Source organism: Furipterus horrens, unplaced genomic scaffold, assembly GCF_987537825.1.
Source record: "Furipterus horrens unplaced genomic scaffold, mFurHor1.1.pri manual_scaffold_1, whole genome shotgun sequence".
Classification (NCBI taxonomy): domain Eukaryota; kingdom Metazoa; phylum Chordata; class Mammalia; order Chiroptera; family Furipteridae; genus Furipterus; species Furipterus horrens.
The window spans coordinates 139,909,299-139,932,468 of record NW_028327171.1 but is presented as its reverse complement, the minus strand read 5'-3'; the positions used below and the strand labels follow the sequence as shown (position 1 = coordinate 139,932,468).

The 23,170-nt window shown below is 34.6% G+C and overlaps 1 protein-coding gene and 1 non-coding gene across 2 annotated transcripts in view; one reads left to right on the top strand and one right to left on the bottom strand.

The window, feature by feature from the left end:
* Positions 1-23,170, bottom strand: part of KYNU (kynureninase) — a 99,394-nt gene that overhangs the window by 30,371 nt on the left and 45,853 nt on the right. Inside the window, exons 5-10 of the mRNA XM_090267315.1 lie at positions 23,108-23,169; positions 21,538-21,609; positions 20,285-20,359; positions 17,120-17,266; positions 4,493-4,591; positions 3,077-3,150 (exon numbers count right to left, since the gene is read on the bottom strand). Of these exons, the coding sequence (XP_090123441.1) occupies positions 3,077-3,150; positions 4,493-4,591; positions 17,120-17,266; positions 20,285-20,359; positions 21,538-21,609; positions 23,108-23,169 (529 nt within the window). The remainder of the gene's footprint in view (positions 1-3,076; positions 3,151-4,492; positions 4,592-17,119; positions 17,267-20,284; positions 20,360-21,537; positions 21,610-23,107; position 23,170) is intronic.
* On the top strand, positions 13,965-14,071 carry LOC150021982 (U6 spliceosomal RNA). Its single transcript, XR_016513390.1, has one exon. It is a non-coding gene; the product is annotated as a U6 spliceosomal RNA (small nuclear RNA).

Here is a 23,170-nt window from a genome sequence, read left to right as displayed (position 1 = left end):
TGCTATTTAACTATGCACTTAGAATACCTCTCACTTAAATTTCCACCATCATCCTGTTCTACATCTTTATCAAAGGCTTTGACTATACAATTTTTGAACTATAAGTATATACCCAGATGATATAGAAGAATAAATTGTGTAAATATATATACTTTAAAAATACTTAATAAGGAACAAAAGACTCAACCAAGAAAAAGAATGTTATTTGGATACTATTTATTTGAAATAACATAGTTAGCCACTAGATGTCACCCCTTTTTAAGCAATACAATTTGCAGCATCACTATCAGTTACTTTCCCTATAGGGCATTGGTTCTCAACCTTCTTAATGCTGCAACCCTTTAATACAGTTCTTCATGTTGTGGTGACCCCCAACCATAAAATTATTTTTATTTCTACTTCATAACTGTAATTTCGCTACTGTTATGAATTGCAATGTAAATATCTGATATGCAGGATGTATTTTCATTGTTACAAATTGAATATAATTAAAGCATAGTGATTAATCACAAAACAATATGTAATTACATATGTGTTTTCCGATGGTCTTAGGTGACCCCTGTGAAAGGGTCATTTGACCCCCAAAGGGGTCGCGACCCACAGGTTGAGAACCACTGCTATAGAGCATACATTGGCGCCATTGCAATTAGCCATTCTGAGATCACGTAAAAGAAGCTTTAGCAGACAGACAAACAACAACTAGGGTTTTCCAGAAGGACGGTTATGTGAGTCAAGCCTAATTTGAGTCTTGTCAGTCTCCAAGTATAGATAGTTAAAATTCAGCAATACTTAATAAAGTATAATTTTTTTTTAAGTTAAAAGCATGACTCTCATACAAATAAAAAATGAACACATATAAACATCTAATTCAACTCTTTAATTAGTGAGGAAACCGGTAAGATGTAAGGCCAGTAAAAGAGAGAATCAAGGAATGGAAACTTCCACCCACAGTCAGTCTGTCAAAGGCCTGCTAAAATGAATTTGGTGATAGGCACAAAACTGTATAACATCCTAACAGTCAGAAAACATAATGTTTGGGGTTATGGTCTCTCCTTGAGAGAAATGATCTCTACTAGGCAAAAGTCTACAAATTAAAAATGCAACTTCACAGAGAAGCAACAAAGTTCTTAGCCTATATGTGTGGATCACATATAATGCTTATGTGGCTGCACATGTGCTTTACATGCATCGTGCCACTTTAGTGTCACACAATTAACTATGAGGTAGATGCTGATACTTTCTTTAGGTAAAGGCTAGAACAGAACATGGAAATGTGAAGGAACATTCTTCAGATTATGGACCAGCGAGCAGTCAAGCTGTCATGTGAATATGGTCTGTCTAGATGGTCTTTCTCCTGGGAACACAGACTTAACAATTACAGCATCTAGAGATGGTTAGGATTCTACAAGACAAGGCACCTGTGAACATATTACAACCCCTTCAATCTCTCCTGCTACTCATCTACAGAGGTCAAATAAGGGTGAAGGAAACCTCAAGTGTAATAGACTGATGTTCTAAGACCAGAGCTTAACTGCTAATACTTGACTTCTCTAGAACCTATATAGATTAGTTATCATATCCCTTCCATTCCCACTGGCTTACTCTTTGGGGTGATATAATATGTCAGATCCTCTATTATAATCTAAATAAGCAAAGAGTGGAAAGTGTTCAGGGTAGTGGTTCTTCTCAAAAATCCAATAGCCCTAGCTGGTGTGGCTCAGTGGATTGAGCACCAGCCTGTGAACCAAAGGATCACCAGTTCGATTCCCAGTCAGGGCACAAGCCTGGGCTGTGATCCAGGTCCCCAGCTGGCGGTGTGCAAGAGGCAACCACACATTGATGTTCCTTTCTCTCTCCTCCTACCTCCCTTCCCCTCTCTCTAAAAATAAATAAAATCTTTTAAAAACCTAACACTATCTTATATACTGGAAAATAAATATGCTAATATGAGGCTTGCTAAAATTTAAAAGGGGGCCTTTTGAAATATGCATGGCATTCTTACAACATATGCTTTATATATATATTTTAGAGAATTTGGGACATGGAAAGAAATCTAATGTACTGACAATCGTTAAAGGAAAGTGTCTGCCTGACAAAATATCTGTCTAGAGAAAGTGCTCTATTTAATTTTAAAACTATAAAATCTTGAAGAAATTGTAGAAATGATTAAATGAACTATAGAACATTTTCTTGAATTTTTAGAACCTCAGAAATGTGAGGTACTCCAAATGTGAGGAGGTATTACTAAGTCAGCTTCAGTTTTTGTAAAGATTTTACCACTCAGCCAGTGGCTGAGAAGATTCAGAAAAGTAATTAAACTGTATTACTTATTAAGAGACTAGACAGTCTCCTTATCACACATACTGATACAACCATGAAGGGGTATTTTTCCAGAATATTATTTCTTTATCCTCGTACCAGATAAAAGTAAAAGGAACATTATGAGTCCGCAGTCACATAAAATTGTGTAAATTTGTTTGTGTATCATATTTGCATTCACACATGTTCTAAAAATAAAGTTATATAAAATAGAAAAAGTATTGGTTTTTATGCAGTCAATCTGCTGTTTAGTGTTCAGCTTCTTCAGTTTTCATGGATTATAAAATCTTTTAGGACAGAAGATATTCCTTACAAGACTATCATGTTATGTTTCTAGCTTTAGAGGCAGATGTGATTTTAATAATAACACACTACATTTAAGGATCTGTTAGGCACATCTCTGGTTTCCTTTGATTTATTCATCAATGTGAGAAATCAGAAATTTTCTAAAGTTTAATATTTGAAAAAAAATTAAGTAGTCTCTTTGCATTAAACCATCTGCTCTACATGATTATAGTGACTCACTTTTAACATTGAAGTTACCCTTTTTGTGATTAAATTTCTAGTTCAACCAATTAAACTCTTTAGAAAGCACTTATTTCTGCTAAAGCACATCATTGTTAATGTAGTAGTAAAATATTATAATCAATCCAGATTCTTAATGGATAGCATCTTAAAGAATTCATGTAAATTTAAAATTTTATTAATATGAATAAATGTATTCATCACCAAAAAAGAATTTAAAAATGATACTCACGCAGGTTTAATTGTATGGGCATGTTTCTCATGGACAAAAGCACCAGCAAGACCTCCTGCTCCTGAATTTAAATACTGGGTTGAACATAAAGTAAATTATATAGACTCATCTGAATATATAGCAAAGATAAACAATGTAATCAGACTTTTTTTGTTGTTGTTATGAAACCAACTTTTAACCAGTTCAAAATGTGTGATTATTTGAGCATTCATACTGAAATAGAATTTTGGGTCACCTTGTTCAAAGAAAAACAAATGAAACATAAAATTATTAATTGAGTATGGCAGAGGTGCTGCACACACCCTAGGCTTGGTTGAAAGTTGCTCTGTCCAGCAGAGAGGCTTTGTGACCACGGAGGAATAAACTTTTACCCAGGACACTTTGTTATGTCTGGGGGAAGGAAGGTGACTGCATCTCTAGAGGAGACCAGCAGCCAAACCTTCAACCCTCATGTCTTTTATTGAGGAGGATACATATGAGAGATACAAGATTAAAATTCATAAATTGTCTATTGTATTCAGGCTTTTAACAGTAACAGATAACATACATTAATTCGGGAATCACACTGACTGATTAGAGTCAAGGTCTATAAAACATTCGGACCAGGTGCAGGGTTCCATATACTCCCTGCTAAAGATAACTTACACTACATTGCTGATAAGGAAAGCAGAGCAAGTTCTAAAGCACAATGAGCTTAATAAGCGCTCTTTGATCTAATTCCCATGGCAACCCTCTGAGTGGTTGTCAGTCATGTTCCGCACATAGCCTTATGTTGAGACTTAGAGACAAGCGCGGCCAGGACACTGGCGGCTCGTCATGCCTAAATCGGGTCTACAATTCCTTAAACCACGAGGAGTGGTTGCCCACAACTGAGAATAAATAGCTGTTTTTTGACCAACTTTTGCCCCGACTAGTAGATAACAGTTCCACTGAAGTCAATCTAATTTCAAAACTCATTCATTTCATTGATTTTGTTACAAAAACATTTCGATAATAATAAAACTATCATTTTAAAAACGCCTAAATTAGAGTAAAATTGGTTTTATTTTTATGTTCCTTGTCAGTTATATTGTCTTCAAATATCAATATCAACTTTGTTCCATGAGAATTATCTTACACCTATAGAAATTTCACAACATATTAAAAAAAAAAACACTAAAATCTTAATTTTAATTATGTTTAAGTGGGGAGTTTGTTTGTTTGTCTTTTCCTACAACCTCCCAGCTTTTTAGAATGGCCTGGGAATTGAAGGAATAAGTACTCCATAGCAAATGGAAACAGCAGAATTTAATTATCATAATATTCTATATTTAACTAAAATCAGAAAATACACTAATTGGTCACCTATCCAGTTTTTCAATCTAGGTTAATGTTAATGTGGAATAAAAGGACATATATACATTAACTACTTTGTACCTTATAGGAGCACCAGCAGGCAAAATCAACTCCCCAGTCGTGTAGGTGGAGTTCAACATTTCCAACTGCATGTGCTAGATCAAAGCCAACAAAACAACCCTGGTTGGGGGTGGGGAGAGCATAATAACACGTTTTCAATTTGCTTAATAATTAGAAATAGTAAGTAGAAGCATCTTTAAGAAAATATTTGACAAACTGCTGTAATATTCAAGATGTATATACGGCTCACCTTTTGGTGCTATGTTTCATGAAGTATGAATCACAAAATTCTGGGCATCCTCAAAATACATTTAGGTCAAAACAGTTCTCACAATACCAAGACATTCTTTGCCTTCTTCACTGTGTTAATAATTGCAGTGACAATGCAAAAGCACTGATAGGCAAAACTGTTGGCACCTTAGCACAAATCAAGTCAGCGGCACCAAACTGTACTAATAGTCACTGCATTTCAAAGCCATTCAGTTGCAGGGAGAAAACCGCTAATTTTACTTAAAAATATTCTTGATAAATCTGCAAAAATGATGAGTTTTTATCAAATCTCAAAACCTAGATTTTCATATTTTTAAAGTTTAATGATGTGGAAAGTATGTATAAAGTATTTGACCACATTCTGAAATGAGATGGTTGTCTCAAAGTGAGGCAGTTATGTGCTTGTTTGAGTTGCAATCTGAACATGCTACTTTTACTTGATAGAGAACCTTTTTTCTTAAATGGAACAGAAACTGACAGATAATAGTATGAATCATATGAGTCTGTCAATTTGAAGAAAGCAATTCACAGTATTTGTTTCCAGTTAAGAAAAGTTTCCAACTTCCAGCCAAGATGGAGGCTTAGACTGACACACTCTGTCTTCCTCCACAACTAAGAAGGAATACAACAACCTCAAAACAAAAAATAACAAGAAATTCCAGAAAATAAAACTACATGGAAGTCCAGTGTATGAAGTTATAAACCAGTGGTGCTCGTCCGGACAGGTAGGAGGGGCGGAACCGGGACAAAAGGGCCAGGCTCTGCTGTTGTGGTAGCAGCAGGGATAGCAGCATGACTGTAAGAAATGCCAGGGGAGCAGTCCCGGCAGCAGTTGAGACCCGTCAGCTCATGGTTCTAATGCTGGGGAAGGCAGACCCCCATTGCCTTGGACTGTGAGTTCCAGAGGGCGTGGGGATGGAGGAAGAGGCTCCCGTCTCTCAGTGGAGAGTAACCGCAGGAATCCATCTTGGACCCCCACCCCTACACAAAGCTCCACAGTGTGGTGAAAAAGGTCACCGGGTTGTGACGAGTGCTCAGGGCGCTGCACCCGATAGTGTAGGAGGTGTGACAGCCCTGCCCAAGAAGGAAAGATAAATGAAAACTGTCAGAATGACAGGAATAATGATTGAAATACTAGTCATGAAGCTAACCAAAAAGCAGATAAAGAAATTAACCAATGAACAAATAGAAAAACTTTCTGAGGCTCAGTTCAGAGCTATAGTCATAAGGCAACTTACAGAATTAACAAAAGATATTGAACACAACAGGGAAGGAATGAAGGCTAGTCATGCTGAAATGAACAAAAACACATATGAGACAAGTGGTGAGGAAATGAAAACTAGAGATCAAATCAACAAATTGGAACATAGGGAAGGAACAAACAGTCAACCAGTGCAGAAAGAGGAAACAAAAAGTGAGGAATATGAGGAGAGGCTCAGAAACCTCTGGGACAGCTATAAGTGAACAAACATTCAAATTATAGGATTGCCAGAAGGTGAGGAAGAAGAACTAGAAATTGAAAAATTATGTGAAAAAATAATGAAGACCTTCCCTAACTTGGGGAAGGAAATAGACTTACAGGTCCAGGAAGCACAGAGAGTTCCAGAAACACTGGACCTAGGGAGAACCACTTCAAGACACATTATAATCAAAAGGTCAAAAATTAAGGATAAAGAGAGAATCTTAAAAGCAGCAAGAGAGAAGAAGAGAATTATGTCCAAAGGGGTCCCAATTAGACTATCATCTGATTTCTAAAAGGAAACCCTGCAGGCAAAAAGGGACTGGCAAGAAATATTCAAAGCAATGAAAATCAAAAACCTACAGCCATGACTACTCCATCCAGCGAAGCTGTCATTCAGAATAGAAGGGCAGAGAAAGTGCTTCCAGGACAAAGTAAAACTGAAGGGGTTCATTAGATCCAAAACACTATTATATGAGATGTTAAAGGGACTGGTTTAGAAGAAGGAGGATCAAAACTATGAACATTAAAATGAAAACTGTATCACAACAACCAACAACAGAAGCTAGGGAATTGAAACAAAGGCAAACTAAATAAGCTATGAGAGTGGAAAAAGAATTATAGGCATGGAGAACACATTGGGAGGAGTTCATTGGATAGGCAGAAGGGGGAAAAGGGAGGGAGGTGATGCAAGAATTAAGCATAGTAGGAGGGAATGAAATAGAAAGGAAGAGGTTGAGAAGAACTATATGCACAACCAATGGACATGGACTAAAAGGGGGGGGGGGACAACTGGAAGGAGGGGGGCCACTGGGTGGAGGGGAGCAGAGGGAAAAGAAATTGGGGCAACTATAACGGCATAATCAAAACATATTTAAAAAAAGAAACAGAAAAGTTTCCAAGGGAAATTAGAACTTTGGAAAACTGGTATTCACTTCTATGACTATGACACCTTCCCAGTATTTAAAACTACTTCTGATCTGCAAATCAACTGTCGCTGGTTCAATTCCCAATCAGGGCACATGACTAGGTTGCACGTCAGGTCCCCAGTTGGGGGCACGAGTGAGAGGCAACTGCACGGTGATATTTCTCTCCCTTTCTCCTTTCCCCTCTCTCTAAAAATAAATAAATAAATAAACAAAAAATAAATAAATAAATTATTTTTTAAACTTTCTGATTAACTTAGTAGTGATATATAATTTTAAAATAATACATAATGAAATATGTAAATATTTGGAAAATATTCATAGCTCAGAGATCCAAATGACCAATGCTTGACATTACATTTCATGGAAAAAGGATCTATTCAAAATGCAAAATCAACCAATAGATTTTAATGTAACAAAGTACAGAAAGTTCAGTAATTTTGTTTCACATTCTACACTACTACTTCAAGAAGTTCTCATTTGTCAAATTCTGGTGTATTATAAAAAAAATGCAATTAAACTACTCCTGCTTTTTCTGACTCTATATCTTCACAAAATTAACAAAGGAAGAAACAAACAACCAAAAAACAACAACAACAAGAAACTGAATGCAGAAGCAGATGTAAAAAACCAGTTGTCTTCTACTAAACCAAACAGTAAAGGGATATGTCAATGTCATCGTCGTCGTCGGCAGCCGTCCGTCTCGAGAGACGATGGTGTAGCTTCCTAAGTGTCTATCTGCACCGCCGAGAATGGCTGTGCAGTCCGACTCGGGAGTGACACGGCATCTGTCTCCTCCTGTGTTGAATCGACATCTTGCGATGACGCTGGAGTGTCCTCTCCAGTGGAGCTGAAGCTACAGAGCCTGGGCAGGGTGATATGGAGGGTCTGCTGTTGCCCATGCAGCAGACCCCCCCTCTCTTCGCAGCTGAAGGGTCCAAGGGAAAGACGGAGTCGATACAGCTTGGCTTCAGGTGCGCCGCAGGAGTTGCCGGTGTTGACTACAACGTCAAACCGCCTTAGGGACTCCGGCTCCGGATTTTCTGTCGGGGTTTACTCCCTTAGCCTTTCCCCTGAAGAGGTATGCCGCAAGGCAGCGGAGGTTTTTTGGAGTCAGAGTTTTCCTTCTCTGATGTGCCCTGACTGGAAGATCGAACCAGCGACACTTAGCTCGCAGGCCGACGCTCAATCCACTGAGCTAAACCAGCCAGGGCAATATGTCAATGTAAAACATTCTTTTCTTTAGCTTGTTCCAGAAAAATTTGTTCTTCTAACAACATATGATTTATGTTATATCATAATGGGTTTGTTATTGCTATTCTAAAATAAATAAATAAGTAGATAAATAAATTAAAAAATTGTTTTAATTACCCAGTAAATAAAAATAGATATAAACATAACATAAACCCTTTTGAGTGCTCTATGATTTTTAAGATTGTAAAAGCTCTGCATTACCAAAAAGTTTGAGAACAGTTGCTGTAGTGTATCCTGCTAAACTAAAGGAAGTAATAGTTTTTAGTTCATCCCTTAATCTCACATCATGTCCATATTTAATTTAATCTATTCAAGTGTATACATGCTGTGGTAAATTTCCATAGTTCCAATTCTCTGTCCTTTCTTATATTTATATGCTTTGCCAGGTAACTTTTCAGTTCTTCCCACTGTGGACAGGGTTCAATTTTCTGACACTGGGATCAGCCAGGTAATTTTGTTTTGATCAGCGAAATGTTACCACATGTAATACAAGCAGAATTGCAAAAGCACTTGAGTGGATAGGCTTGCTCTTTCTCACCCTCTGCCATCTGTCTGACAAGGACTTGCATGAGCTAATCTGCTGCCCAGACGGAAGATAAAAGAAATGTATTTAGATCAGAATCATTTTTAGTGAGCTCAGCCTGGATCTGCATGTCTCCCCACCCCCTTTAGTTAGCCAGAGATACAGGAGTGAGCTCAGCTGACACAATGGTGACTGTGGCTTGAGGACAAGTAACACCACGATGTGCCTTGATGGTATGCAGATTACCTTGAGCAAAGGGCAACTGTAGCAGCAGACTCAAGAGAAATGTCTGCACCTCCCTTTACGGAAAATAAGTTGAATAAGGGGCCATAATAGATGATCAGATATAACTTCTACTTTCTAAACAACTTTTCTCATTATCCTGCAATGACCCTTCAAAGCCTCCCAGGTGCATTACCTCGTTCCTAGCTCTGGATGTTTTATATACCCATATTCCCTTACTTTCTCTGAACCATTTCTGCATGTGAGGTCTCTGACTCTCTCATGTATGTGGGATTCCCATACATATGTACCTATTAAATTTAGTTATTTTCTCTTGCTACTCTGTCTCATGTCTGTTTGATTATTAAACCAGCCAGGAGAACCTTTATGGTAGAGGAAAGTTTGTTCCTCCCCCAACCAACTCATAAAAATAATTTTTTGCTTCTATATTGTGTTCTCTCTATACATAACTTGAATCCTTAACAGCTTCTTATTATCTCACTTTATTCTCTCTTGGTATTTACTTGTGTGGCTTCAAGTGCTTTGTGTGTCTGCCTAGTAGAATTTGGTGTTTTAGAAACAAATTCTTCCAGAAGAACAATCTGGATTAGTAAATTTATATTATCCAAAATGTAACTAAGTAATAATATTCTAAATTAATTAGCTTTCTTCATATCATAATGTTAAGTTTTACTTAGAGAATATAGTGTTTCATTTCACATTAAGACAACTTTGTGCCCTGACCAGTGTAGCTCAGTTTGTTGGGCATCGTCCTACAAAGTGAAAGGTTACTTGTTCGATTTCTGGTCAGAGTACATGCCTGGGTTGTGGGTCAGGTCCCTCCCTGGTTGGGATGATTGTGAGGGGCAACTGATCAAAGTTTATCCTTGCAGCAATGTTTCTTCCCTCTATCTTTCCTCCCTTCCCCTCTCTATAAAAATAAATAAATAAAACATTTAAAAAGAGAGTCAATTTTGTACATGAACATGAATTAAGAAAGAAAAAACAACTGATTATTAAATACAGGTGATAGTTCACTCAGCAAAAATGTTTTACCTCTGAGTTCTCAATTGTTAGTTTGCTAATTGCACATACATTACATTCTCAAAATTTCAGATTTTATGCAACTTTGAAGAAACTTCTACCAATTGATGTTTTTAAAGGAAAGAATTGCAGAGGGACCAATTTTAGATTGTTCTAACACTACTTAAGAAGAGAGGATATAAACTACAACCTGATTTAATAAATAAAGTTATATTTGAGCACAACCCTCTCATTTGTTTAAGTATTATCTATTGCTGCTTTTGCAAGTGAATTGAGTAGTTGCAAAAGAGACCATATGGCTGACAGAGTCTAAATGATTTACTATCCCACTTGTTGCAAAAAGGATTTGCTGACCCTTACCCTAAAGCATAATTTCTATTAAAAATTCAACATATTGAAAGTCAGTTAATTAGAAACATCGCTCATTACAACGTGGACATAACTAACATCTCAGAAAAGTTTTTACTGGTAAAATATAACTAATTTTTTCAGGGGTATAGATTTGGGCTTTGTTTCTCACAAAAAATAAGCAATACATTTCATAACAATGAAACAGATGCTCCATTCTAACATAAAGTTCAGGAATGACAAAAAGATATACAATTAATTTTTATCAAGATTTAGAGGTTATCAAAACCTGGGGTTGCAAACTAATGCTTTTTACAACTGAATTCTTCATAGATATGATTTTGCTATACAATTTTTTTAGAGAACTCAAGGAATAGAAATGACAGCACTTTTATTTTATTATCAATTATTTATAAAGAAGGGCACAATGAGGAAACCATGAACTTCACCTACTTTGTCCTGTTATTAAAAGCCCTGTGGTTACATCTGTGACACCACATTTAAAAAAAAAAAAAAAAACACACACAGTTGTGGCTCCTACAATGTGTTTTAATGCATGCACAATTCTTTCCCCACAGATGGCATAAAACATAATTGATTAAAGAACCAGAGGATACAAACTTGTTACCAAAATTTCTCACTAGGTGGCAGCATCATAAAAATAAAGAACTGAGTTTCCCAAAATCTTCACAGTTGTTCAGTCAAAATTTTTATTTTACTTCTAAGAATAAGTAAAAAATATAACTAGGTGAAAACATAAACTCTATATTTGAGTATCTACTTCATGAAAATGTTCAAATAAACATTTTTAACAAAACTTATAAAAATTACCCACAGGGCTCACACTCATATTAATACAACCACATAGAACCTTGCTTTATAGTCAATCCCCTGACATTACAGTAGTCATCTAACGGTTGTAAATACTTCCAGCCTGCCTTCCGCCAATAAGTTTTCTAAATCACACACTTGGTTGTAAGGTTTTCTGTATTCCTTCAAAGAACCACCCATTAACTTCAGAATGTAACTTATTTTCTTTGGTATGACTTTTAACTACTTTTAATCTGGTCCTCTCCAGCTTTCCTGTCTGGGGTGCCCCATACTTTTCCTCTTCTATTTGCATAAATTTTTCTCTGTCTCTATGGTGTTCTTGCCTGGGTAACTCAGAATTTGATCACAATATACCTTCTGTGGAAACATTCTATTGCCAAACCCCCTTTTCTCTCTTATTTTACAGCCCTGTTTGCATAGATACCTTGTAGCAATTTTACAATTAATTGTCTTCTACTCTTTTACACAATACAAACCCAATTCATTGTTGAATAAATAAGGGAATAAACAACTAATAAAGTCATACAATTATGAATAAATATTCTCTAAACTAATGTTAAATTTTAAAATAATATTATTTGAGGTCCTTTGTTTATGTCATAATTGTATTACATAAGCTATTCAGAAAGCATCTTTTAAAATGAAATTTCTTGGGCAACTAGTAGTAGTTCAAAAATGTTCAAAATCTCTCTCAATAAAACAAATAATATCATGTGTTTTGTTCTTGCCATCTTCTCTAAAAAAATACTAAATATATTTCTGACCAGTGAAATTAGTACAGAACACTAATAAGGAAACTAGATCAATGCTTTTAGCCAAGCTATTTTAAAGTATATACTGATGAGACTGGCAAATCTAGAGATGAGAAATAAAATGTGGGAGGCAAAGTAGTATTTTGCTAATAAATGTAAGGGGAATGTGTTAAGAAGGTATGAGATAGCCCTGGCTGGTGTGGCTCAGTGGATTGAGCTCCAGGTTGTGAATCAAAGGGTCGCCAGTTCAAATCCCAGTCAGGGCACATACCTGGGTTGCAGGCTGGGCCCCCAAGTGGGGGCACATGAGAGGCAACCACACACTGATGTTTCTCTTTCTTTATTTCTCCCTCCCTTCCCCTCTCTCTAAAAAATAAATAAGTAAAACTCAAAAAAAAAGAAGAAAGTATGAGACAGAGCTAACAGCTACACAGCTACATGAAGAAGAATAAGAGTAAATGATTTGGGAAATAGGAAAGAGAAAAAGGTCTTGAGACCCTAAGGGTCTAAGTAATCTGTAGATGAAAACACCTTAAGATCTAAGAGTATGCTTTCAAGAGAAACTGTCAGCTTTTTTGAACTGTAAAAACAATGATTGTCTTCTCTGTTTTTTGTCAATAGTAAGTACAAAACTGAAGGGGAAGAATAAAACAGACTGAGTCTTCTTGAGTCTTTCTGTAGCTTGTATGGACCTCACACAAAATAGTTTGTTTGATTTTTTTCAGATACCCAAGATAGGAAAAATACGAAAGGTAATTTTTTAAGCTTCATTTAGTTCATTTAATATTTAGAGACTTAATGAAGCAGTTTGCATGTTCTAAGTGTGTCAAAAATAAAAATAAAATTTGAAAGATAACTGAAAATTTACAAAAAATGTATTTTGATTTTTAGAGTAATTAACCATTATAAGTAATTCTTCAAAAATATCTGATTCTATTTACATGGGAACAGAGCTGTGATTTTTATGCAATATGTGATCCATAAAATTTGCCTGATCTAATCTTGCTGATGTACACTCACCTATTCTTTCACTACCCAAACAGGCGTGTATTTAAAGATAAATGAAAATATGCGAAGCACAAGCATGAACATGTGAATTTTGTAGGGTCCATCCTCAATCAGAAATTAAACATTCTATTGACATAAGGCTCTTAAATTTGAAAGTTAAGATCAGCACAGACATAATTACAAGACGGTGCAAAAGGTGGGCAGTAATATGTTTCCCATCATAGTATAAAAATGTAACAGAAAGATAGATTTAGCCTGACAGAGGAGCACAAAAATTTTATTTAAGGTCAAAGATTGAACACTTGTGTTTCTACAGGAGTTAGTTGAGTAATATATGAATTTGGTCTATAAAAATACTTCACTTTACCCATTATTGTAAGAATACTGCAGCATACGCATAAATGTTTAAGCCAGCTGCCACTAGCTTCAGCGCTGGGGTCAGTAGGAACTGCTCAAATCCCATCTAGTGGGCAGAGCTGTTACTCATCCTTGACACTTATTATTCTGTAGAAATGGTGCTCCAGAGTTGCTAAACTTCTAATTATTCAGAAGATAATTGAAACTAGGAACTTTTATACAATATCTTCTGATCTTCTATTGTTGGTACTTGATTAAATTTTTTTTTAACTATACCAAACTTGCATATACAAAGAGGACTAAACAAAGCCATTCTCCAGGACAAGTTGTAATTCAGGAAGCAGGTAGTGGTTGTGCTGGGCTGGCAGAACATAAATTATTTACATATGGTAATTCTAAGTGGAGGGAAACCTATGAATAAACACATACACACAGAATACAATATCTAGACAGAAAATACATCAAATGCTTGGTTTAGCTGCAATATAAGTTACGTGGAGTGCTCACTTCAGCAGCACATATCCTACAATTGGAACAATACAGAGAAGATTAGCATGGCCCCTGAGCAAGGATGACATGCAAATTTGTGAAGCAGTTTATATTTTTAAGTTTCTTTCTCATCTAAAGAAAACATCAGCAAAATGAAAAGGAAACCAACCATATGGGGAAACATATTTGCCAATAATACCTTGGACAAGACTTTGATCTCCAATACATATAAAGAACTTATATGATTCAACACCAGGAAGACAGACAACCCAATTAAAAATGGGCAAAGGACCTGAACAGACACTTTCCAAGGAGGACATATAGAGGGTCCATAGGCATATGAAAGGATGCTCAACATCACTAGCCATCAGAGAGATGCAAGTAAAAACCACAATGAGATGCCACCTCACACCAGTCAGAATGGCCGTCATTAATAAATCGACAAACAAGTGCTGGCGAGGATGTGGAGAAAGGAAACCCTAGTGCACTGTCGGTGGAAATGCAGACCAGTGCAGCCACTATAGAAAACAGTATGGAATTTGCTCAAAAAACTAAAAATCAAATGGTCTTTTGATCCAGTGATTCACTGCTGGGAATATACCCAAAGAATCCCAAAACACCAATTCAAAAGAACCTATGTACGCTTATGTTCATAGCAGCACTATTTACAATAGCCAAGTGTTGGAAAGCCTAAGTGACCATCAGTAGATGAGAGGATCAAAAAACTGTGGTACATTTACACAATGGGATGCTATGCCGCAGAAAGAAAGAAGGAACTCCTATCATTTGTGACAGCGTGGGTGTCATTGGAGAGAATTATGCTTAGTGAAATAAGCCAGGTGGCAAAAGACAAATAACATATGATATCACCTAATATAGGAACCTAACGAACAAAACAAACAAACAAACAAAACAGAACCAGAGGCATGAAACAAGGAACAGACTGACCATGACCAATGGGGAGAGGGGGGAGAGGAGGTGAGAGGAAAGGAAGGGAACTAGTATAAATGACCCATGGACATGGACAACAGGGAGGGGACTGACTGTGGGGGAGGGGACTGACTGTGGGAGAGGGGCCAGGGTGGGTGGGTCAGGGGAGAGCAATGGTTGTAAAATGGGGAACAATTAAAATAGAACAACAATTTAAAAATAAATTCAAATAATATATAAGTTATGTGGAAAGCAAAGGAAATATAATATTGATAATTTAGGTATGCAAAATGATAAAAGGCTAAAGTGATTTGAGCTTTTTTCCATAAAGGGTAGAAGATGAGTGATGGTCATCATGCAGAAGAAATTCAAGGTAGAGGATCAAATAAGAGATATATGCACCCAACTGCAACCTTTCCAACAATGTGCAACTGATTTTTGGATACATATAGACTTCTAACCTTTATTTATCTATTTTTATCTGTCTGTCCTGTTATAAAATGAATTTAAAGCAACCATCTAATTTACCAATCACATGGTATTGATACTTTTATTAGGAGAGAGACCAACTTAGATGTAAAATAAAAATATATACCCTTTCATAAAGAATTGTATGGCAAGATTATAAATGTCTGTTAGAATGATTTTATAACAGATATATCTATGTCTGCCAGATCATCATTTAACTCCCATAGTATATCACTTCTTTGTGGTTTCATTTAGATGAAACCCTCATTCTTATCTTTATTTCACTGAAAGATCCAAGAGAATTTCAGTTGCTAGGCATTTACTACATTTTTCAAGTGAAAAAAAAAAAGCATGCAAAATGCTGAGAGAATAATTTTAGTAACCAAACTAGTAAGAGTGAGAATTGCATATAACACTTAAGTAAGCAAATGTATTTTGCTTTTAAATGGGAAATGTTTATCTGAGCTACTTTCCCTATGTAGGTTCAATATTTGTTGAAGGGGGAGGCAACCATCACTTAACATCAGAATGTGGTCAGTCGAATAGTTTATACTCTTTTATATCTAAACTAAATTTATGAACTGGGTCTTAGTATCCCAAATAACAAACTTTTGAAAACAGAAATTCAGTAAAGTCAAGTAATTTGCCTGAGAGCATATCACAATTAAATGATGCAGCCAAGATCTTAACCTCAGACTGTGTGATTGATTCCTAAACCCATGGTCCTTCTTCTGTATCTTCATGCTCATTCCCATGAAGGTTAATGAGACGTGCATGTGTACTGAGGGATTCAGGGACTGCTGATTACTTTATAACATTTTAAAATATGATTTTTTATTGGCCTCCCTTTATTTTGGTGCTTAACATTTAATATCTAAATTAAGAAGACATTATCTTTATACCTTTTGTAATGCACCACCTTCACAGTTATCCATCAAACCGGTTGGAAGTCGTGGTTAGAAATTCCTAGAGACTGCTGATAACGGCGTTAAATTTCTCTTCATTAGTTCCATTCATTAGCTTCAATAACTGAATATATTAACAAGACCTCACACATATATTAATCCCATAACTTATTAATTTTCAGAATAAAATTAGATTGTCACCTTTTTAAATACATGACTTGCTTGCCAAATCGAATAAAACTACTATTTAAGGATTTTAAATCTAAATTTTAAATGTTGAACGTTGATCCCTTTGATTTCTTTTTTTCAAGCAAATTATAAAGTAACACTTTTATAAACACATATATAAAGAGACACAATTTCCAAATTGTAAACAATTTAAGTGTGATTTAGTAGTACTTAAGGAATTGTTATAGGTGGTATAATTTCTTAAAATTCCTAGGGGGGAAAATTACTTCCTTAATGTAAACTGTACAAAACTCAATCTACTGATAAACTTTTATTCTCCATCTCTTCTTCAGGCACCTAGGACTAATCAAGATTTATATTTAAAATGAATCATGGTACAACAAACAGTCCTGTCCTAAATATTCTGCCTGCTTCCTATTGACTAAACAGCTCTGTACCAATGATATCACCTGTTCTGGTGACTAGAGGTAAACATTGAGATAGTGGATGCCAGTAAAAAAGGTGAGAAAAGAGAAGTGGAAAAAAAAAAGAGGTTTAAATAGAGATGTCTAAAGCAAAAAAAAAAATTTAAGGCAAAGCTTTCTCTCTTTTTTTTTCACTAGAAGTGAGTCAGCATACTTCTCAGTAGAGTGATGTCTGCAGCATGATGTGAAGGAGTAAATGAGGTGCATACCTTTGCTTTTCCTGCTTTTGTGATGGCGGGTATATTAAAGAACTGTCCAGTATAGAAATGTACCCCACTGAACAGGATCACCGCAATAGAGTCTCCTTCCTTTTCAATTACTTCAAGGATATCTTCTGTTCTCCATATTTCTTCCCCCTAAAGTTGAGTTAGGCACAAGTTACATCATATCCACAAAGATAAATTCCTCGCTTCATATTTCCCAATCTAAAATGGAATACTATGTAGCAGAAAGAAAGAAGGAACTCCTGCCATTTGCGACAACATGGATGGAACTAGAGAGAATTATGCTTAGTGAAATAAGCTAGGCAAAGAAAGTAAAATACCATATGATATCACCCAATACAGGAAACTAAAGAGCAACACAAACAAACAAACTAAGTAGGCAAAGACTAGAATAGTAGTCAATAGGGGGGAGGGGGGAGGGAGAGAAGGCAATAAGTAAGGGAAGGGTCTAGTCAAGGAACGTATATGAATGACTCATGGACATGGACAACGGGGAGGGATATAATTGTGGGAGAAGGGATGGGCTGGGAGGGGGGAGCAATGGGGGAAAAATGGGACAACTGTAATTGAATAACCAAAAAATAAAATTAAAAAATAAAAATAAAAAAAATAAAAATAAAAAAATAAAATAAAATTCACCATGAGTTCTTTTCCACTATAAGTAAAATCAAAGGTAAGTTTTTACAGGTTAATGATCTTTCAAAATTTGGCAAAAGAGCCACATTTGCACATGCTTTTGCTTATCATTAAGTAATGATAATAAAAGACTAAAAAGAGTTTTATAAAGTGTATATTTTTGCAGAACCATATTGGGTTTATTTTTTCAGTTTTTCAATTAATTGTTACTATTTACTTATCTATAAATGGTTTCCTTCTTATTTCTATTCAATAAAATACTGAAGGAAAAAGTCTATGTAATGTTAAATGGCAAGAAAAATTTCTTAGAAATAAGTATTTCAATCTACTATCATGTTCTTTATGCAGTTTCAATAAAATGACTTACGCATCTTTCATTTGAATATAACTAACCTAACCAATGTTTTCTATTAACTTAAATGTTAAATCTCCTACACACCAACCTAAAGATCAAACCCCAGACATGAAGAAAAATATCAATAAAACTCAATTAGGAAGGCTATTTTTCTGCACATCTCCCTACCTAAAACTAAAGATTGGTTACTCAGTGAGAATTATGAATTCATTTAGATTTGGTCTTGCAAACAAAAATAAATCAATTATATATGAATTATCAATTTATATAATTACAAATGTTATCTATTTATGAAGTCTTAAGGACTTTTCTCCAGTGCTGAATCTCACATGATTATGAGGTCAAAGCATCACTAACTGTATTAATATTTGAGGAAAATTCATTCAAGTATTCATAGTTTTCTTTCAGTTATTTTTAATTTTTGGTAATTCTTGCTATTTGCTAATTATTACATCCCATGTTGGTCATATATTATATATATCACAAATATAATACATACTCCAGTTTCTACTAGAAACTTAGAACTTGTTTACAAATTGGAAATCTATAAAAACAGTATTGATTGAAATCTCTGAGTTACTAAGTGATGTGTACTGATATATAAAAAGGATTTCAGTATTTCTGAGAAATCTAAATAAAATGAATAACATAGTAATGCAAAACTCTTTTTCTTAAAAGACTAATATGGTTTTTACACAATAATGTTATAAAAGAGTAGAGAAAGTACTCTACATACTAATATGTGTTATCTATTTTAAGAATCAGTATTAAAGAAATAAATATACTTGTTAAATATAGGATATGGCAGCGATTTTCAATCGGTGTGCTATAAGAATTTTTAAAACATGCAATACCCGGCTATTTAGTCAGAGGCACTGACCTCTTTTCCCTTAGATTGTCAAATGAAGAAATGACAACAGCCAACACAATAGCTGTGCAGTGAGAATAAATAAAAATTGTACCTATTTTTTGTCAGACTGGCAAATACATAATATTTTTAGTGTGCCACAGGATTTTGGTAATTAGTTTATGTGTACCATGATATAAAAAAGATTGAAAATTACTGAGATATGGTCCTCCGTTATGTTGACTTGCTCTAATCTAGTAATGCTAAAGAGTGCTCCCAAGATTATGACTACCTAGGAGGCTCCACAACATTTGCCATTTTAAAAATTAAGATGTGGCTATATCCATTTTTGTTTGAAATTAGCTATTTATATATGACCTATGGGAAAAAGTAATCTTCTCACCAGTGTGAGAACTTTCTATTTCATTGATGTATTATTGCATGTTGGTAAATAAAAGTGAATGAAGTAGATTTTAAATCCTCCAAGTATTCTGGGCTGAAAGAAATAATTGCTCAAACATTGGCTTAACAGTAGGCAGCATCATTTGTGACACCTAAACCTTATTCTGTGTGGATCTCTTAGTGTCAAATTTCACAGTCTGCAAGGTTTATATGCCAACGTTTCCACAACTTAGCCTTATGTCTCTATGAATGTAAAGTGAGCAGTATTTTAGATCATGAGCATATGTTCAAGTCTGATTAGGTGTTTCCTTTGTTACCTGTTTAAATATGAAGGAATCCCAGAGAGGCAAAGTAACTTCCCCAAAGTCCCTTACCCAGTAAGTTGGTGGGTATGGAATTACTTAGAGGTACGTTAGCTAGCTACTTATAAAGCCCAAGCTTTTTCCACTATGCCACATTCCTTTCTGCACTTAGTCCAAGCTCAAAAGAAAAGTTTGATACTTAGATTAAAAAGATACAGAAAAGATAGGCATCATTCAGTTACAACAAATATGACTAGTTTTTAATGTGATTCAATGGCATCCACAGGCAATGGCATTTGAAATTAAAAATGATGTATGAAATTTGCATCCCCTGTCATCCCACTGAAGAATATGGGAGACTCCAGTGCTATTAACAGTAAAACAATATGCTTGAACTATGATTAGCCCTTGAAAAATAAAAATAAATATACTTCTGAGTTAATTCTCCATTTTAAGCAAAATGACTTAAGTGTTACAGAAATACAGGTCTTTTCAGCTTTCTTGAAAACTCCATTAAAGTAATGAAGATAATAAACTTCTGAAGAAAATAAAGAAAAAAATCAATACTAAATAGAAGCAGGATGAACATTTATCTCATTCTCATATACCTCTCTTGGCTTTATCATCCGCATACTTTCCTCAACGTTGAGTCCATGAAGTTGAAGCTGTGATTCAATAGCATACTATAAAAGAAGGATGATTTATTGAATCAAGTCCAATATATAGAAGTACTTTGAAATATATGTGAAAATAAATAATAAAATAACAATAAAAATGTTATTATATTAAATCCAAGATCAAGGTTAAAAGTGATAAACACAATACATTAGAGAAGAACTACTTAATATAATTTATATGTTCAGGAATTGAAACATTCCTTGAAACACTAAATTATAGAAATAAATGGAAACACAGGAGTCATCTAGACTTTAGGGGGTTACGAGAGATTTTTAGAATAGGATATTAAATCCCCTATGAATTTACAAAATAACCAAAGTGAGTAGTGTGGACTTACTAGGCTGAAACAGAAAATATAGAAAGGCTCACCCTAGAAAAAGTAAGCTAGTGAAAGGAAAAAAACACACAAACAATTCTCTTCCTTGAGAGTATAAGATCTGAATGGGTTGCAATTATAGCAACCCTGAATTTTTTCAAGATATTAATTAAGGTTTTGTTTCTTGTTAGTATGGCTGTTAACATGAACATAATTAAAAGACTTATAATTACAAGATGTGGGCTAGAATACTTAACAGCGAAAATATAAAGATAAAACTCAAGTTTCTCTGACACTAAATCTGAAATGTGCAATATACTTTTATATGTGTCTGTGTCTGGAATAATCAAACTTCTTGTTAACTTGAATAGCTGACAAAATACTATGATTTTTTTGTGTGTGTGAACCACAAGAAATATTTTTAATCTCAAGTAATTTTTCAATACTTACGCCAGTATGCTATAAAAATGGACAAATAAAAGTTTATATTACTTGTCCACGTAGCTAAAGAGTTAAGCACTGGGGTATGTATCAATTTAATTTTATAAAATAGAGGAGTAACATGAATTAACAAAACATTTATAACTGCACTAGATTTAGACCAGCTACTTGTTCAATGTTGTTTAAAAAGACTAAAAAATCAATGTTCCTATTTGATTCTTTCCTCTCTTAGAACATACACATTTTACTTGAAAAAGGGAATAAAGCTACAATTTATTTTTTTTAATGCCTAAATTAAAACATTTGACATATCTTTTTATTCTAAGTTTACTTGGAAAAGACTAGTGAATAACATTCAAGTCAGGCAAATAATACGCTCTCCCAGGAAGAATAGACAGAACATAATATAATTTGAAGAATTCTTACATGATCTGAAGGAAAGGCTTTGGCTTCTAGAAGAATTTTATACCGTTTTGGTGTAGGCTTAAAAAACGATAACTGCAATAAAGTTGATTTATTGAAAAAAGCATTAATGCACAATGATACATTTGTTTACTTTATATACACTTTCATTTTATGATCTACAACATTTTAAAGGCATTACTTAATTACACATCTAAGTGTCTGTCAGGGTACCTTTTCTAATTATCTTTGTTTCCAATGAGAATACTGGCTCATTACATTTATCAATGGAAAAATCAAATTCAGGAGAAAATGTGAATCAGAAAATACAAATCTTTAAAGATTACTTAAATTTTAATTTAAAAAATGCCTTCCCAATTTTTCTATTGTGAGACTGAAATCTCATGACCTATTATGTTTTATATATTTTTTATCTTCCACTGATGATTTGGTTTCTAGTACATATTTCCACTGCTTTATTACTTCATGGGATTTTATTTTAGGTTCAACTAAAAAGTACTGAAGTCCTAATATGAAACATTTCACATTTCTAGAGATACCAGGGAGAAGAAGTGGTTCATTTGTTCAGGGGAGAGATTTTATTTCTCCTGCAGAGGAGACTGAAATAATAGCAATGAAGATGATCACTACTGTTAATTAGGTGTTGATTATTGTTATGGGTACCAAAACAATTTTCACATATTATTACAGTTCATATTCATGCATACCTACAAGGTAGGTATTATTTTCCTCATTTTTACAGAGGATAAAATTAAGATTTAAAAATGCCAATAAACTTGTCCATATTCAAACAGCATTAAGTTACTTAGCTGGGAGTCAAACCCAGGGATGTATGAACTTAAAACTGTGCATTTTATCTTGATACTTAACATATTCCATAATCATGTTTCTTCAGGCATACTATATAATCGCTTCTCCATTCTACTAAAATAAAATACTAATATCTTCATTGTGCATCTTGGTCATGTAGACATGTTTACAAAGCTTAAAATTAAAAAAAAAAATCAAAGCATCAAGCAACTACTATAGACGCCATATTTCAGGTCAAGAATATACATATGTGACATATATTAAATAATCAGAATGTAAGAAGCACCTTAAACACAGTAACGCATTTCAGGTATCAGGTCTCTTTCCTCTAATTTAGTTTTATTTTCAAATTCTTTTCTAATTTATTTCATTAATCTACTGACCCATACTGATCCAAAGTCTCCCCTGCTAAATTCCAGCATATTGAAAAACTCTCTCTATAAAACTCAAGGTTTGCTAGCATTTGTACACAATTATTTTATGTGCTTGCAAGCAGTTTTGTTTTCACCCGCTGTGTCTCTTATTCCTTATGTTCTGAGATAAGAGTTGTTCATTATTCTAAAGCTCTTTGTAAGAGTCAACTCTCCCCATGACTATGAAGAAGCCATTCTATCACGGTCCAGCGTTTCCTGCTAAAAATGGAAATAACCTCATGACTTGTTTTTAAGCAAGTAAACCACCAGATGCTCATGAATTAAAAATAGAAACATGTCAGATTCTGTAAATAAATGTACATTGAACATTGGTGGGAAAGGGAACTTACCAGTAGAAGATGTAAATTAACAGTCAAACCATTCATTAGGACTATTTCTTTTTCATTAGCTCC